General features: G+C 32.7%; 1 protein-coding gene across 5 annotated transcripts in view; it reads right to left on the reverse strand.

Annotated features, from left to right (window-relative positions):
* The window catches only part of DIAPH2 (diaphanous related formin 2), a 906,017-nt gene that overhangs the window by 682,067 nt on the left and 208,154 nt on the right, over nt 1-15,796 (reverse strand). For all 5 annotated transcript variants that reach the window (XM_064362655.1, XM_064362651.1, XM_064362641.1 and 2 more), the window contains 3 exons: nt 5,391-5,465; nt 5,239-5,308; nt 1,273-1,409 (listed from right to left, as the gene is read on the reverse strand). In XM_064362655.1, the coding sequence (XP_064218725.1) occupies nt 1,273-1,409; nt 5,239-5,308; nt 5,391-5,465 (282 nt within the window). The remainder of the gene's footprint in view (nt 1-1,272; nt 1,410-5,238; nt 5,309-5,390; nt 5,466-15,796) is intronic.

Raw genomic sequence — 15,796 nt, forward strand, 5'->3', positions numbered from 1 at the left:
AATATGGCACCTATAATTGTTAACAGTTTATTGGAACATAAGCAGATTGTAATTTTATAATAAAGTTCTAGACAGAGTGATTATTTTTTAAATAATTTTTTAAACCAACATTTTTTGAAAATGTAAAAAGAAAAAAGACTCTAAAAAGGAAAGCCCAGGTAATTAAAGAAGAATATATAATTATCTAGCACAAGAAACTTATTAACCTGACCAAAAATATTGTTAAGTATTGCTACACAATGTCTAAAACAAATTAACCTCTATATAGTATACTACTCTTATCAAATTATATCTGAAATTATAGTTAAATTATAATAGTTATACTGGACTAGACTGTATTTAATGAATACTGAAAATCTAAGTGATTAAAAATATTTCTTAACACATGTATAAACTGAGATTTTAAAAAATAAAATCTACGGATCCTTGCTTTTGCATATGTTATCTCATTCTCAGATTGTTATCATTGAAGTGAGACTTAGTATTTTTGTTTAGTGTTTGTCTTTTCGTTTCTGAGGACAGTGGCTAACACTAAGCAACATCTCATTTTATTCTAACAGTTATAAGAAAGTCAACATATCATATAGTTCAGGTCCTTAGCAGATATTTGATTCTTTATCACAATGGTTTCTTACAAACTAGACTTACTAATGCCATCAAATCTGAAAGTTTACTTCTGATTCAATATTATTTCCATAAGAAGATATGATCAAATGCATGTTTAGCAACAACTTGCTGCATTTGGTAGCACATATACACTTTGAATAATTATCAACAACCTATTTTTGCTTTCTTTTTAACACGTTGGTTTATTTCACTCTACAAATAATTACTTCATCTTTTAATTTACCATGGCATATAAAGTAAAATACTATTAGAAGATAATAATGCAAAACAAAGGCCTCTATTCAAATTGTGTGATATGCAGTACAGTGTTTGTGTATGTATGTGTGTGTATTTGCCAAGATAACTCTCTGACTTTTGTCCACTTTCTAATGATTGCTGTACCTCCAGCAAAACAAAATTCTACTCAATCACTATGAATCAAATTTCCAAGAACTTCGCCCTAGGATTCTATCTAGTTAAACTTAGTTTTCATAGTATCAACAAAAAAGCCAAAATATAAACAGACAAGATAAAACTGTCAATTAAAAATTATCTAAAATACTGTTTTCATGAAAGTTATCCAAAGAAGTAGGACAAAAGTAGGATTCATTAATTTCTCAAATGTCATTTTCCATGCAGCAAATATAATAATATAGCAATACTTACATGTTCTCTTCTCCAACAATGCAAATAGCAGAAAGTATTTTTACTATTTCAGTCATCATGTTGGGTTGTTTGGGGTCAATTGCTCTTGCCAATAGTAAAAGACTTCTTTCATCTCCTAGAATCCTTTGTAATCCAAACTAAAAAAAAAAAAAAAAGAAACTTCATTCAAAATGTCTAAGGAATATATCTTTAATTTAAAAAAGCAACTTACAATGATCTTTCAAAAATCCATACCCCCACAATAAGGTTCTACCTAATTATATGAATATTCTTCAAATGCAGATATCTGTCTTTGTTTTTTATTTAAAATGACTGCATCTTGGAGTTGTTGCTCCTTGATCAGATATGATCTCCATTAGCCTGCCCTAAAAATTCCATAAATTTGGAGAAATATGGGAACAATCAGTATTTCTTCAACAAAGAATAACATGTAAAGCACATACTGATATGATTTTCAAAAGTAATTCTACTTATGTCATTGGGTCTCCCTGGAGATGTCTGGAATTCATGGCTAAATTGTCCAATATGTTTGTATGAAAAATTAAGGTGAAGAAAAAGAGAAAAATGTTTTTTTTTAAAAAAGGCTCTTTTGAATACTATATGCCAGTATAAGCCTCAGTATGGATATTCCCATGCCTTCTCTCTCTTCTCCTCCGAGTCAGACAGCTGTGCTGCACTACAAAAGCTGTGAACCTAAAGAAATGGCACCTGTGTTTTATTAAATGTCACAAGTCAACTAAAGAGAGAAAACATCATTTTCATTTATTTCCTAAGTATGAATACCTGTGTGTATGCGTGTGCATGCATGAATAAGTAAAGAAATTCTAATGAAAGTCTAAAACTTGAGTTTTTATTACATTAAGAAGACAACATATTCTTTGATCTTTGTCCCACAAAGTATTTTTCAGATTTCTTATAAAATATTTTTGCTTCATTTTACAGTCTAATAGTGAAATTGGATATTTCATCGAAGCAGAATTTCCATTTCAGCTAAACTTTAGTTAATTACCAGCCATATGAATAGTTCCATCATCCCTAATTTAACTTCTAAAAGAACTCAGAGTGGCAGATGGGGGAACACATCTAAAGCTCTTAAATGTGACTTTATCACAGGTCATAATAAATAAGAAAATATATGGAGATAAGACCAAAAAAAAAAAATGGAAGAAACATGTCTGGAAAGAAGCAACAAAAACAAAATAGATAAGTATGCATAAAGGTGGCCAGTAGATGATTCAAAGTAATGAATATTAGTGAAAAACACATTTGTAAAACTGATAGATTATTACCATGCAATTACCAAACTTAATAGCTTTATGAGTCATTGAGACTGAGAGTGAAATCATTTAGCTTTTAAAAATTTTACCTAATGTTTAAAAATAGTTCTTAATATGTAGAAACAAATCAAAAATAAAAAAAGACATGAAAATATATCTGGAAAATCATTAATCCAAACATCAGAGCAGTATTATAGTACTGGAAGTTAAAAACAATGGGTTGCTTTTTATGATCCTATTTTTTATATGCATTGGATAAGAGAAAGGAGTTTTTGAAGTAGGTAATCTAAACTCCATGGGGTCAAAAAATTTGATGTGTAAGTCATTTTGGATAAAAGCTTAATTCCTTGATCTGGACAGTGTATTCCAACATGAAGTGAAAAGATCACTGTATATTTTCTATTCTGAATGCATATTTTATGCCTATTGTTTCACATGTCAATAATTTAAAATATTATTAATTCATGCTCAGAGTACCTATGTGCAAGACATTAACATGGCCTAACTGAAAATATAAATTTTGAATAATTTAAGTCAAATCGGCAGGCTTTTTGAAACTGTCAAACTCTTAAGAAAGTGTTGACAAATCAAAGTATGTCCTGTGAAAACAAAGGCTCTATAAGAATCTTTCTATTACAACTCTCTCTAGTGACTGTCCTGATTTAAATTACTTAGCATCCTGAAAAGCTGTGATAATTGACAACATAAGTCAATAAAAACTTAGAACAAAGGGTCCTATAGCTAAATTTACAGATGAGGGGACTGATACTCAGAGAGGTCAAGTAATTTCCCAAAGGCCATGCAACTTATTAGGGGCAAAGCATTAACTGCATCTCCTGAGTTCTGGTACTGTCTTCTCTTTCCATCAAGTCACTGTTTCCTTTGATTGAAGAAAGAGATCCATCTTGAGCTGTGAAGCAGCAATGCTCATTAATTCCTTATTAGGCATCAGATTCTGTTTAACTTTGTAGCCAAACACTAAGAGCCCAGAGTTTGAGAAAATCTGTACTAGTAGTGATGGGAATGTTTCTGTAAGAAACTTCCAGAAATAGTACAACTAGCATATTGTATTCAGGAGTCTCATGTCCACTAGCAAACATTCATTACATATATTGATATATTAATACCCTTTGCTGGTATATGTATGTATAACATATATATATATTTCCATATGCTTGAGACTCTATAGACTAATATACAATCTTATTGCATTGGTTAATAGCTATATTTTATATTTGGCAAGCTTCTAGTTATTGCTATAATTATTTCTATTTTGAGATTATTAAAATACTATATAAAAGGAATTAGGTAATTAAGTGAATTAGTCAATAGTATTTCATCTATAGGTATGTAGAGGTCACTTCTAAGACAGTAAAAAAATAGTTTATAGAAAAAAATACTGTAACTTCATAACCTGAGTGAAGTCTACTTTTAGAAGAAAAAACATCGTCTAAAATTCGTAGGGTCCATTATAATGCAACTAGTATTATACATATACATCAAAAGCCCTGCTATTTTTCAGAGATGTCTTATACGTATGTAAACTTGCTGACATTAATAAAACATAAAAGAGAAATCTCAACCTTACAATGTTCCTAGCGAGCAAGTCAACCCATCCTTAGAATTTTGTCAATGGAATAAAAATTTTCTGTATGGAAACAGTATTCAAGAAAAGACATTTAAATTTTCCTACTATCATTAAAGAAACAATATTATTATCTAAACTGGGAGCAAGATTAATTCATTTGCATGATTTCAAAAACCTACCAATCAATATTTTGTGAAGCAAAGTATACGTTTCATTTAAGTACTACTTAAATATTATGAGGATTTGCATCATAACGATCCTTTTGTAAACTGAACAAGCACTCACTATTTTGTTCATTTCTTTTTTTTCATGTATTCTGAATATTGAATATACTATAAAATCAAAAAGACTTCTGTTCACATGAAAGAAATTCTTGGAGGAAAACACAGAATGAGAATCAGACACAGCATTTCTAAATTATAGACAAGAGTCAAATACACTTTTTCCAATCATTGTGTTTGTTTCATTGACTAGCTCACCCTCCTGAGGAAATTAGTAGCATTGTCAATGGAAAGTAGTGTTTTATCTATCTTCCCTATGTGAAAGCAATATATTTGAACAGAAGAAACACTGGAATAGGGATCCATTTTTTTTTAACAGGTGTAGATCTATAGAAGTTATATCACCCTTGAAATCCTTTGGATGCTGTGAGGACTTCTTTGGTTAAACTGAAATATCACCATAGAATTTAAAAAAAAATTGACTGAGGAAACTAACAATAGCTCACATTTTGGAAAATTAAACATCAAATTTATCTTTTATATATGGTTTCAAATGTGTATTTAACCTCACTGTAAAACTTTATAAACATTTATTATGCATACACCTGTAATAACTAGTCTACAATTAATTAATACAGCAGAAACATAAGTAAAAAATAGGTACAGGGTCGGGAGGAGGATTAGGGAAAAGAGTTAATGCATGTCTGGCTTATTACCTAGGTGATGGGTTTCACCTACATAACAAACCTGCACATCCTGCACATGTACCTCAGAACTTAAAAACATAATTAAAAAATAAAATATTTTGTTCATTTCATACTTTCGTACTGTTGGACAAGTTCTCACCTTTTGTGATGGGGCAGAAATAACTACTACCTACCTTATTATTCATAAATGCTTTGAGGCATTGAATAAGTTTATACTGATTCTTCTTGTCAATATTTTCTTGCCTAAACAAAGAAAAAATATATATCTTATGTGGTGCTGAAACATCTCCCCTTTGGTGATTTTATTTTTAATGTTTGTTCTTACTGTTTTTTGTCCAGAAGCTTTTCCAGCTCATCCAATAAGAGTCCAAGACCTTCATGGCCAAAGTTGTTAACCCAGCTAAGAAGTAAACAAAAAATTAGATGTATAAATAAGTTTGTAAATATAAAACATTAAATATCCACAGTACAAATTTAGTTTTCAAATCTGATAATTCTGTCTCAATATTGCTTGTCATTATTTTTTCAATTCCCATTGCTTCAAGTATCAACTCTATGAGGATGACTCAGTGATCTTTACCTCAATCCTAGACTTGTCCACATTTTAGAGTGCCCATTACACAGCACTGCCTTGGTTGTTTCACCAGCATGACATACTTAAGCATGAATTTACAAGCTGAATTAATCTTCCTCTGTCTCCATACCCTTAAGTCAACTTATCTTCTACTCTTTGATACTCTATTAATAACATTACCACCCTTTAAATTCTTCAGACGTGAAATACTGGCATAGTTATTTGATGTCCCATTTCTTTCACCTTTGCATTTATCCTATTTATTCATTGAACAAATATTTGTTGAGTGTCTACAAAGTTCCAAGCATGTTCTAGGTGAGAAAGATACAGAACAGGCAACAACACTAAGCAAATAGCCTCATGGATTTTACTGTCTAGAGACAGGGAGACAGTGAACAAGTAAGTATATAATAAATGTAATAATTGCTTTGATGCAATGAAGAAAAATAAACCTTGGAAAATACAATGAAAGGAGTAGCAGGTTGCTGTTTTTCAATGTGTGATCAGGAAAGATTCTTTGATAAGGTTAGGTATTTCAGCAGAACCCTTGAGAAAGTGAGGACTTTCCAGGTAGAAGGATTAAGAGCAAATTGGGTCATGAGGCATTAGATAGTGTGTTTAGAATGTTTCAGGAACTGTGAGGAGACCCATGTGGCAGGAGCTGAGCAAGCAGGTTTAGGAGACTGGCTGGAGATAAAGTCCCCTGTGTGGTAGAAGGCTGAAATATTGATAATGCACAGCTTGGTTTGACTTTCTGGCATCCAGTCACAAATATTCTACTTCTACTTCTAGAATGGCTCCCCCAAATGTCCCCTTTCCTCCTTTCTAATGCCTGTGCTAACATTCTAGTTTAGCCCTAGTTATCTTTCCTTTAATAAGCCTGGAGACTCCCAACTGGTGATTCCCCAACTTCATTCTTTTCTTGTACCCATTCTATAAAACTACAGACTAAGTTACCCTTAACCAAAGTTTCCTGTCCAAAGATTTCCCCTCGACTACCTAATACATTTTAAATCCTTTAGCTCAACATTTTGATGTAGCTTCAATCTACCTTTCCAGCCTCAGGCCTTAAAGCACATGTGCCAATAAAATCAGATAAATTATCATTGCTGGAGCCCACCTTGGACTTCCTCATGTTAACTCATTATTCTTTCTTCCCAGAAGGTAAACTCAACTCCATCTCTCCAAACCATTTAAAGCTAAAATTGGCTGTTTTAAGTCATTAGTGTTTTCCCCATAATTCCTCCAATCAAATGAGTTCTTTTTCCTTAGAATCTCCATGTAATATTTATCTTTTACTGCCTGACATTATCATAATGATTCTTGCCATATGTCTTATCTACCCCTTTGGCATATAAATTCTCTAAAGATAGTTGTATCATTTCATTAATATTTCTATCATTCATAGTGTTTAACTAGGTAACTTCTACATAGCCACTAAGTATTTACATTAAATAGAGTCAACACTAAATAAATACTTGCTAATTTAAATTTAATTAAATTTACTGGCTTGTACGGTTAAGAGAATTACCAATCTGATACTTCCCAAGAACATCATAAACATAAATCAATATATAGACTTCTGTGAAATAATTAAAATCTATGCTTTATATATTTAAAACATTCCATTCCAGTTTTTAAATTATCCATTTCATAGAGACGTAAGGTAAATCTTATCAACAAAGCAGAGACCTAAATTTTTAAGGGAATATCAGAGACATCACATCACTGAAAGAAATATATTTTAAAATAGCTCATATTCAGAACCAATCGCCATCCATGATATACATAGAAGCTCATTTTAAACAAATTCTGCTTTAATTTCCATAATGGAAACAAGAAAAAAATCAATATGGCATTGTAATGATAATTGCCAACAAGCTACTATTCAATTGAGGCGTGTAATCATCTAGTGCAATGAGCCATTTTCTCTAAAGGCTCTATAATCAGTGAGGTGGTGGTAGAGGGATAAAGGGACACTAGCTCTAAGTATAATATACTCCATTTAATTTATCACAGAGAAAAATCAGCAGATATCATTACAGCACACTGTATCCTACAATAACCTTTACATAATAGAAATTCTGAACAATATTATATATAGTCCTCAATATCTGATTTGGCATTTGGGAAGATGAAATAATTCATGATTTCTTTACATTTACCACAAATTGTTTTTAAAATTCTATATTTTACTCGTATTCTCTTTATTCCCACTGCTATTAAAATTATTAGGGTTATTTCTTTCTTGGTCTAGGGAAGCATGATTCACGAGAACATGATTCACATTTGTTCAACTGAAATCAGTCGCCTACACATCCCTGTTTCAAACGGTACAGTTCATAGTACTTTGGTTTTATTCAGAGAAAATTACTATTTATCTTAAAAAACAAGATGTAATCACACAACGTAAGTGTAAAAAGGCAGGGCCTATTTATTAGCAACTAGACAGTGAAAAAAGTCTTAAATGAAAACATTTTAGGCAAATGGGCAGAGGAGGCTTAGTAAGAGTTTTGAAAACTTTTAAAGTAGAGAGAATGGGAGCCCCAAAGGAGCCCGTTGCTAAGGGGATAAAATGATTATGATGTACAATGACAATACTCAACGGGTTAAAAGGAAGGGGGTGTGGCTAGACATATCTTTGTTTCCTTTTTCTCTTGCCAGCACCATTTCCCTGCCTTTCAGGCATCAAACACTGTGAACTCCAGCCAAGCACTTACTGTTTTACTGCTTCTCTTTCTCTTTCTCTCTCTCTCATATACATAGAATATACTAATTTCAGCCAATACAGAAGTGGCCATGAATTAAGAAGGCAGTTTAAAAACAAAATGTTGGCTCCTGTAGGTGAGCATGTGGGCAGAAATTCTGACACTGAAACCCTAGAAGCAAGCATAAATCAAGGGTTCTCAAAGTGTGCACTCCAAATCAGCAGCATTGACATCATCTGGGAACTTGTTAGTAATGAAAGTGCTTGTGCCCTACCTCAGACCTACTGAATCAGTAGCTGGGAGAAAGACAGAAATGTATGTTTTAACTAATTCTCCTGGTGAATCTGATGCTTGCTCAAGTTTGAGAAACACTGGCATGGAACAATGGATTGCTGAGAAGCAGGGGAAGCCTTTCTCAGGCAAGACTCAGGCTCAGAACTCAAGGCTGCTTCATGTGCTCTCTCAACCATACTGTGCCCTCCCAGTGCTACAGGACACAGATCAGGAATCCAGTTGAAACAGACGTATTTGATATATTTCATGGCATATGAAAATTACAGCTCTGAGTTATTTAGTACTAACTGGAACATCTAGAATTATAAGAATACAGTTAATGATCTGATTTAAAATCTAACTCAGAGATTACAAAGACATAAAGTTTTCTATATTATCTCAGCTCTGAAATAAGAAATTGACATTTCTCATGGACCTTACATTTATGAGGGACACAGAAGAAGCAAAGAATAATGAAGAACCAAACGGAAGAAAAAATAGGAGAGGAGAATGATTCTTTATAATTTTCATAACCACCCCAAAACATGAGTTACTTTTTGTTTCCTTTTTACTGAGGTGTGATTTACATATAGTAAAATTTAAACATTTAAAAAATTTATAGTCATATAACCACCAATAAAAATAAGATATAAAACATTTCCATAATCCTAAAATATTGCCTCATTCCCCTTTGCATTCAATCCCTTTTCCCTACTCCCAGCATCCTGGCAACTACCAATCTGATTTGGGTCCCTACGGTTTTGCTCTTGCCAGAATATCATTATAAACAGAATTGTATAGCTTTCAAATTTTGTGTCTGGCTTCTTTCACTTAACATAAATATTATGATATTCAACCATTTCATTACATGTATTAGTATTCCATTCCTTGTTACTGCATGAATATATCACAATTTGTTTGTCTATTCATTAGTTGATGAGCATTTCAGTTGTCTCCAGGTTTTGATGATTATGAATAAAGCTGATGGAAACATTCACATGTAAGTATCTGTATAAGCATGCTTTCATTTCCGTTAAAAAAAAAAAATACCTAGGAGTGGAATAGCTGGATCTTATGGGAAGTATATATTTAACTGTTTAAAAACTGCTTTCCAAAGTGGCTATTTCATTTGGTACTCCTTCAGCAAAATATCACAGTTCTAATTGCCCCAAATCCTTGTCAGTCTTTTTAAGTTTAGCCATTCTGAAAATTGTTTCTGGGTAAAGAAACTAAGAAGCAAAGTAGTTAAGTAACTTCCTAAACATCACTCAAAAAATAAGTAGCAGTTCTAGGCCTCAAATCCATATCTGACTCCTAAGTCCATGCTTATTTCAACCACATCCTTAGAAATTATTATAACAGGACCAGTACACGATTTTCTGTAACATCTAGGCTAATAGCTCCAATACCTCACTGAAGAAGAATTAGTGGTATTACAGAACAGTTTATATCTATATATCTATGCCAAGACATACAAACACATGTTTCATTATTTAACAGCTTAGTTCATTTATTGAGATAGGATAAGTACTTTTCAATCAACGCTTTTATTGTTTTTTAAAGTCCTGAACATCATAAGAAATCTACAAAATACTGTTAAGGAAAGATAACTGGAGACTTCAACTAAAATTTTCAGTCAAGATTTAGGTAAGGTAATTTATCAGAAAGAATAGGACCAAAATGTAGCTTATACTATTTCTTTTTTTGATGGGCTACGTAGTCCATGATCTCACTTTTTAAGGTATTAACATATTGGTGATTTTGTTATCAAGTTATCTAAGTTAAAGAACTGTCTTAATATGCTACACATCCAAGCTGACATTTGTGGTCACGTGTCAGGAGACCAAGTAGAACAAATGAACCACCCAAACAAAAACAATAGACCAGTCAAGAAGATTAATGTTTGAGTGAGCCAGAAGCCAAGATTATATCTGAAGACCGAAAAGGAAGCCGGGAAGCTTATATTGGGAACAAGAGGTCTGAATCACAGTGAGATAGCATTTTCCAACCCCACGTATAAAAGGTTTGACTGTATCTATCAGGGAGGCTAACATCTGCTACGCTGCTCAAGAAGATAAAAATTAAAGACTTTTTTCCAAGTTTACCCAAAAATCAAGAAAATATTCCACCATCCATCCATGGATTATGTTGTGGGGCCACATAGCGGCATGGCCAAATGCATAAACTTTAGAGGAAAACAGATCTAGATTCTAATGTCATCTCTACATATTTTAGCTGTATTACTTTTGATAATTTAAATATTCTAAGCTTATTTTCAAAATAAAGATGAGAATAGTACCTTTACCCCATGAAGTCACTGTGACTATTAAATGATATAATATATATATATATAACATCACATACATTATATATATATAACATTATCTTCATAATGAAGCCATTATGAAGATATTTTTGAAAATGTTAAAACCAAAAATCTGAATGTTGTTTGAATCTTCTAGTCCAAAATGCAGTATGAATTTTAGGCATAAATTAAAGCATCCTTTTCCACAGTATTAACATGACTTTTAATCACTTAATGAACATTACATTAATTTTTATAAAACGTGCAGAAGACTAAAATTACACTGATCCTAATCTATTGATTTGTTTAAAAATAAGACTTGGGCACAGTGTCATGCCTGCTGTCTCAGCTATTCGTGACGCTCAAAGAGAGGGATCATTTGAGCCCAAGAGTTTGAGGCCAGATGGGGCAACATAGTAGGACTCTGTTTCTAAAAATCTTTTTTAAAAAAGACTTCATGATTTAAATATTTGGTACTCATATTACCTCATGTGTTTTAAATGGTCACTATTCAACTTTGTGTATACTTAATTCTAATTGTATTTAGTACTGGCCAATTCACATCAGAATAGACATGGAAATTATAATGGTGAGGGGGAGAGAATTTTTAGTTTATGTATAATCCTGACAGAATTATATCAAAAATATATTTATGTTTTAAAATAGAAACCTATCTCCAGCCTTTAGAACTTCTGAGGTCATTATTTTTAAAGGACCCACTTATACTGATTAGCATGATCAAAGGAAAGAAAATCTTACATTTAGTGAAGGTATCAGAAGATTCAATTAACCCTAAATCTAACAGAAAGCAAGATTCTCCCCTCTCTAGCTCTTCAGGGAAAAGCAAAACGAGGAAAATTTTCTATAAATGTACCTATTGAAGGAGGGAATAAGATTGTGCTGCCTCACAGATTCTTATAAAGGACAACATTTCACGGTTTCCCAAAACCTCAACCTTTCTCCCATAAAGTAGAGATTCAGACTCTGAATTATTTAGTTACATTTCACTTAAATATAATGTAAAACCAAAGGTATAATGAACAGATGAGTTCAGTATGCTATATATAATGCAGATATAATAGAAAATACTGACTGCATGTCCATCTATGATTAGATTATCCAGATTAACACCTATCTTTCAAAAGGGTTAAAGCTAAAATTAGAAACTTCTATACTGAACCCCATAAGCTGTAAAGGCAATTGGTCTCATGTGAAGGCGTCCAATATTAGTCATGTCATCCCTTTATCACTGTTTGTGCAGTGCTAAAGGCTAGTATAGAGGGTTATGTGTTCTGTACAAAGGATTTTATTTCCCTCTAATGGTGTTCTATTCCCATGTGTAATCTCAAACTACAACCCGAATCACTGGAACATCAAATAAAATGAATGATAGTTCAGAGTTTCTTGGGGGAATTCAGAAAGTTGGTAAAATTATAACATGTGAAACAACTAATTCAAAGGGTTCAGGAGACTTTAAGTATTATCTTCAGTGGTGGATTTTTGGCTTGGTTTTTTTTCACATGAGGACATCTCATTTTAATACCAATATTGCTAATGTAATGTTTTTTAATGCAACTAAAATCAAATCTTAGTTGTATACACTTATGGAAAGAAAAAGAATTCCGTGTGATTAAAACCAGTATGTAGCCCAACATAAACAGTATCATGCATTCAGTCCATGGGTCAATCTGCATAAAGACTAACCAAGAAAATCTTAGTATTTTCTGCATCTTTAAAGGAAAATTTGTTCAGCTAAATAAATATGAGATAGTCCCACTGTCAATATATATACCCACTAAAAAATATATAAACATGTATAATATATACATGGATTTGTATACACTACAACTGACCTGGTCTTAGATCCATAAAAACATATATGTCCACTCAGGTTTCTCTACATGAAAGCAAACACAATAGCTTTGGGCATTTGGATGTCCTTGGGAACTATTCATCATAGATTAATGCATGAGATATCTCTGACCAATTATAAAAATAGATATTTGATGTAACACTGCCATTTCCAGACATTTATGCATAAACCACTGAAGCCCGACAGTCACTAATCATTTATTTCATGTGACTCATAGAAAGGTTAAATGCGTCAGTTTACCAGCTCTACCTCTGAGTGGTTTTGACTTCGGTGTTATGATAGATTACAATTTCCTTAGAAACACCAAAGAAGACATTCCATCTTTCTCTCTGGCTGCGTTTATTCTCTCTGTCAGTCTCACTGCAAAAATCCTAATCTGTTTCATGCCACTCATCCATTTTTAGGAATTCCTTACAAAGTAGGAAATGTGCATTCTTTCTAATTTTTTATATTACATAAAGACAAATTCCTCTTACAAAACAATTTTAAATGCTCTAGTTACACACAAAAATCTCTTGAAGGCAATAGTTCAAGTAAACACTCTCTTAAAGGGATAAAACTTCTTTATTCATTAAAATCAATTTTGTAAGCTGTCTAAGTTACTTTGGAGATAGTCTAAGAAATGGCTTATGCCCAAATCTATCTGAATGCCTAACAGGCTAACAATAAAGAATATTTTCCTCTCCACCTTCCTTTAAACATTATTGTTGTAAAAGTATAAGAGACCGTCTTGCTCCAAAGTAATGATGGGGAAAAATTACCAAAAAATTTGAATGACAATGAAAATAGACTCTTCAATCTACAGTTAATAGGGGAAACAAAGAGAAAGAGTATCCCAAATATTCAATTAAAGGTGACTCACATTTTATATCTTCTTCACATGTTTGAACTAGTAGATATAATTATGTTAGGACACTTATTAAAGATGCCTTCTTAGTAAAATGACCAGTCAAACTTAAAATAAAATGTTAACTTCCACAAGAAAAATGTATAGGTTTATTTTCCTAAGTAATACAGTTAAAATCCTATCACACACACCACAGGACGTCCAACTTCTTTTACTTTACTGGAATTTTGTTAAAATAAACTTACTCCAAAAAAATCGCATTCCCAATCTATAAGCCCTGCAAATGAAACAGAGGTGACACCAAGTTTATGTCATGAATAAATTAAGTAGGAAGTTATTTGAATGCAATCAAGAAACATAGAGGCATTAACATATACCAACCGCACATATTCTTTTTTCCTAAACCAATTTATATGTTATACTATCTGATTCTGGTGGGCAGCAGAGAAATTAAATGAATTTTGTTTTTCATGGTACAGGGGTAAGGAGAGTTGAAGGGTAATTGCTATTTGATGAGTGAACAACAGAAATGCAACAGTCCTTCTCACGTACCAGGTGCAGTGCCAAAAACATATAATTAAAGACTCATTACAGAGGGTGATAGCTACGTAGACAAAGATCAAAGAAATTTAATGTTCACAGATATTTTTAGCACAAGACAACTGCAACCACATCTAAAAAGAAAATCATTTTCTTGGGTCTTCACTGTAGATGTCAAAAACATTTTAGCGAGTCCAAATGTTCTTTTTCCTGAGAATGTTATCTGTAATGGGAATTGCTTTACTCTTTTCTGGTTCATTTATATATAATATTTTAAAATCCATTTATCCTAACACTGAGAAAGATACTATGGAGAGTATATGTTTTTCAGTGTGCACGTACATTCTTAACCATGGTTAAATGTGTGTTTTAATTTATATTTATTTTTATTGACAAAAACTATATATACTGTACAATATGACATTTTGACACATGCATACACGGTGAAATGAGTAAATCAAAGTAATTAACATAGGAATTACCTCACATACTTGATTTTATTTGTTATAAGAACACTTAAAAATCTCCTCTCTTAGGACCAACAAGAAGATACTACAATCCTACATTTATATGCACGTAACAGTAGAGCTCCCAAATTTATAAAACTATTACTACTAGACTAAGAAATGAAATAGACAGCAACACAGTGAGTGGGAGACATCAATATTCCACTGACAGCACTAGATGGACCATCAAGACAGAAAGTCAACAAAGAAACAATGGACACAAACTACATCCTAGAACAAATGTACTTGACAGAAATTTACAGAACATTCTTGCCAACAACCGCATAATATACATTCTTCTCATCAGCACATGGAATATTCTCCAAGACAGACCATCTGATAGTGCATAAAACAAGTTTCAATAAATTTAAGAAACTCAAAATCAGATCAAGCATCTACTCAGAACACAGTGGAATAAAACTGGAAATCAACTGCAAAAGGAACCCTCAAAGCTATACAAATACATGCAAATTAATCTGCTCCTGAATGATTTTTGGGTTAACAATGAAACCAAGATGGAAATTTAAAAATTATTTGAAAAGAATGGTACTAGTGACACGAGTTATCAAAACCTCTGGTATACAGGAAAAGCAGCGCTAAGAGGAAAGTTCACAGTGCTAAATGTCTGTATCAAAACGTCTGAAAGAGCACACATTGGCAACCTAATGTCACACCTCAAGGAACTAGAGAAACAAGAACAAACGAAGTCTGGGCACAGTAGCTCACACCTGTAATCCCAGCACTTTTGGAGGCCGAGGCGGGCAGATCACTTGAGGCCAGGAGTTTGAGACCAATCTGGCCAACACGGCAAAACCTGTCTCTACTAAAAATACAAAAATTAACTAGGCATGGTGGTGCATTCCTGTAGTTCCACCTACTCGGGAAGCTGAGGCATGAGAATTGCTTGAACCTGGGAGGTGGAGGTTGCAGCACTGAGCCGAGGTTGCACCACTGCACTCCAGCCTGGATGAACTTGTCTCAAAAAAAAATTTAAAAAGAACAAACAAAACCCAAAGCTAGAAGAAGAAAAGGAATAGCGAAGATCAGAGCAGAACCAAATGAAATCACACAACAACAACAAAATACAAAAGATAAATGAAACAAA

The sequence above is a fragment of the Aotus nancymaae genome, unplaced genomic scaffold, assembly GCF_030222135.1.
Source record: "Aotus nancymaae isolate 86718 unplaced genomic scaffold, 86718_ANA_hifiasm-v0.15.2.pri h1tg000004l, whole genome shotgun sequence".
Taxonomy (NCBI): Eukaryota; Metazoa; Chordata; class Mammalia; order Primates; family Aotidae; genus Aotus; species Aotus nancymaae.